General features: G+C 41.1%; 1 protein-coding gene across 1 annotated transcript in view; it reads right to left on the bottom strand.

Annotated features, from left to right (window-relative positions):
• eif3ea (eukaryotic translation initiation factor 3, subunit E, a) overlaps positions 1-3,699 on the bottom strand; it is a 42,465-nt gene that overhangs the window by 22,165 nt on the left and 16,601 nt on the right. Inside the window, exons 8-9 of the mRNA XM_024264160.2 lie at positions 2,199-2,325; positions 1,105-1,206 (exon numbers count right to left, since the gene is read on the bottom strand). Coding sequence (XP_024119928.1) covers positions 1,105-1,206; positions 2,199-2,325 — 229 coding nt within the window. The remainder of the gene's footprint in view (positions 1-1,104; positions 1,207-2,198; positions 2,326-3,699) is intronic.

Here is a 3,699-nt window from a genome sequence, read left to right as displayed (position 1 = left end):
TTTTAGCATAAAATTTGATGAGTGTTCATGAATAGCTGATATCATTATTAGTTTTTTTAAGAGTTATTGATCCTGGAAGATAGCTGTTTAGCTAGCTTTGTTTATGTTAGCCTTATGTTTGAGCTGCTGCCGTTTTCTGCTGCGTTTTCTGGTGATGACATTTTGTGATCTTTTCATGACATGCAGACTTCTAGGGGAGTATTTATCCGGAATGATAAGATGAAATATAAAGCTCTGATCATAATGAGAATAAATGAAATATCCGATCCTGATCAGACAAAGGAGTCCGATTTCGATCGAGTCCTCACGTGATCGGATCGGGACATCCCTACAAGATTCATTGTGTTTTTTGATGTCCACTGGATCTGCTACAAGTAAACCTGAAATATAAGAGCCATGAGCAATACTTTACCAATTTGTGTGTGATTCAGTTTACTATTGTCTTTACTTTAAAAGATTTTTGCAATCTCTTAAACAATGATAAAAAAATTACAATAATTACACAACAGGTTTGTTCTGACATGTTTTCTGCCTCAGTAGTAAAAGTCACCACGTTGACTCCCTCGGCACCATCTGCGGTGTGTTCAGCTTTGTCCTTCACAAACAAAAAGAACCTTTATCCTGCACTACTCGAGTTCTATTTTCACATCAGGGATCAGAGTTACATTTGACCTTTACAGACCACATCTGAAATAAGCAGAAACAAGTGTCTGCAGAGACTTTTGCTTAGAAAGCTCTGCCTGTTAACTACTGGCCTCATGGGTCAATGACAAGCCAAGCAGAAGCTGACTAAAGCCTGAGTCATACAGGGTCCAAGGAGACTGCTATATCTGCCAGTGCGATACAAGACACAAACCGCGGCTGTTCTGTCTTCATCTGACCCACACAGGACACCGGCATGGGGCCAGGGAAATCACCATTACTACCATGTTTACCACAAAGTTCACTGTTAAAGTTCAAAAACATGACCCACAAAACAGATGTTCTCAAAGGAGCTCGACTTTGTTAGGGAAAGGAACAATAAACCAAGACCGACTACTTTTGATTGGACGGGAGTTAGAGGGCAGAGCGAAAAGTGATGAGAAAATTGAGAAGGCTACTCACCGACTCGCATTCCCGGAGCTTCTTCTGGGCACTGTCAAAGTCAAAGTTCACGTACAGACACTCCACAAACTCGGTGATTGGATCTTTGTAGGTGTAAGACTCCTAAAGAAACAAAAGAGGTACTTTTTCAGGGATGTGTCAATGCATCCCAAATCATTTAAGTCACTACTGAATAGGGTTGGGTATCGGTAATAATTTCCAGAATCGATTCGATTCAATTCACCAGAGCCTGGATCGATTTGATTCTGAAAAAGTGAGCAAAAAACTGTGTTTTAGACCACAAATGGTAACTTAAGTTTTTTTTCCTTAAAAGGGTTTGGGAAATTAATGCCTGTGAGCATACAGAGATGTTCATTTAGTCTGCAATGTATGTTTAGGTCAACCGTCCTACAGGAAATCCCATTAAATGTTAGCATCAAGCTAGCGGACTTTAGCATTATTAGTTAGATTTATACTTTTATGGATCGATTATTGAGCTATAAAGCTTAGATCGATAAAAATCAATTATTTGATTTTATAAACCGAGCCCTACTACTGAAACAAAAAAGTCTGGACTAATTATAGCAAAACAGGAAGAGATTTTAAAAAAAACAAATTTTTAACCAACAGAAAGCAAAACTAAGGTTTTTGGTTAAATTGCCAACAATAACAACAGTCACAATGACAAATGATTTGCACTCAGGGTACAAAAACTAATTCAAAGAGGCTGAGTGAAAACACGCTGTGAACATCAGACAGTTTTATTAAGGCTGAAAGAGTGACTTCCCAGCCAACCCAAGGTCACCGGGTGGAGAACACAGAGTCCATCTTTTAGTAATTCATTTTAGTAAAAAGCAACAAGCCACCAAAACACTGCTTAGATCTCTGAAGTCCCCTCTGTCACTGGTCAAGAAGTAATGGGCATATAACATGAAAGTCAGGTGGTTCACTGCTATTCATCAGGAGTAATTGTTCAGAGGCTTTGCCAGAAGGGCTGAAGCTCTAAGATACACCTGCTGTGCTTGAAAGGAAGGGCTGGTCGCTTCCTCCTCCTTCAGAACCTAATAAACACAGACTATTTCAAAAACTGCTGTTTGAAAAAGAAAGTCTGTTACCTGCTGTATGACCTTCACTAAATCCTTCAGAACCTGCCGGCGCTTACGCACATCCTTGTTTGTGATGACCGCTGTGGTTAGGTAACGCAAGATGTGGGGGCACATTGTCTGAATAGCATTGAGATATCTGAAAACGGGCAGAGGAAAAGTAATCACTTAATAGAGCAATGTAAGCAAAGACATGATCTTTACAAAGACACATAATATAACATTCTGGCTGCCTGTCAGGCCCCTGGCATTTGGGATTGAGGAAAAGACTTTGCAGTTAAACAGATACATTTTCCAGCAAGACCTTCATTTCTGCAGCTTAAAGCTTTCTCTTTCATTAGTCCTGTGAGAAACGGGGGAGGAAGAGGAAACCCTGGCAAGGGGATATAGATCTTGAGCAGGGACCTGCCCGGTAGCAGAAACTTAATCCATGAGGGACTGATGCTCCAACCACAGGTCAACTTGCTAAAGTCTGAAAACAAGAAACACAATGCTGTTACAGGCTGATTCTAATCCCACACTCATTTCAGAAAGAGGATCCTGTAAAAACATGCAACGCCTGCACGCAAAATCCACTTTGCTTGTCAGGATGGTCGTAAATTTACATTACCTGCGTCACCAGACCGGTTCTCTAACTATGCGACCACATCTGATCAGAAAAAAGGAAGTGGGCCCCTTAAGGTCTCCCAAAGCTATGGCCAGAGGAACACATGGCGCTCAAAGCAACCATCCTGACAACAGTTTAATTAGCTGGATCAATTAGAGGGACGGGGTCCTGTGGTAGCTGTGATGTTGAGTCTAAAAACAGCAGTGGGCTACATGGCAAAGCCCGTCACCGGCCTGCTTTTAGGAGAGCTCCCTCCTTCTCTTTGTAGTTGTTTGACTTTTAAGGAAGACCACAATGCTTCATGCTGTGTTCCTGATTAACTCACACCTACACACTGCTGGGGCCTCAAATAACAAGGGATTCAGCAGGAGTCGATACATCATGTGCATGTAGAGCACATTCAACGTAGCCCTCCTTTGGGAATGTTTTAGCTATAAAACTGCTTTAATACCAAATCAGGAATACTGTATTTTAGAAGTATAAGTCACGTTTTTTTTTTTATTGACTGGTGGTGCAACTTATATGCAATTAAAAAAGAAACATAACAACCTCTAGAGGGCACTATAGGTGTATGTATCAGTGTTTGCTTCTGACATCAACGTAGCGTCGCTGGGTCTAAAAGTGCATTCACACCGAACGCGATTTGTGCAACAAATTTGGTGGCCCGCCCTTCTTTCAACGTGCGGCAAATATGCTGCTCGCCATCTGCCTGAGTTTAATGCCGCTGCCACATGTGGGAGGAGCTACCAGATAATGTTTTTAGAATGATCGCTATAAGGAACGGTGTCTGTGGATTTCTCACTTAGAATGTATGGAAGACACAGATGAAGTTGAGAGATCAGGTTAATTTATTGTGAAGAGATATACAAAAACATTGGTAATCATGTCTCCATTTTGGTGATTATT

This window comes from Oryzias melastigma, unplaced genomic scaffold, assembly GCF_002922805.2.
Source record: "Oryzias melastigma strain HK-1 unplaced genomic scaffold, ASM292280v2 sc00205, whole genome shotgun sequence".
NCBI classification, from domain to species: Eukaryota; Metazoa; Chordata; class Actinopteri; order Beloniformes; family Adrianichthyidae; genus Oryzias; species Oryzias melastigma.
The sequence above is the reverse complement of the archived record's forward strand: the minus strand, read 5'-3'. Positions and strand labels throughout refer to the sequence as shown.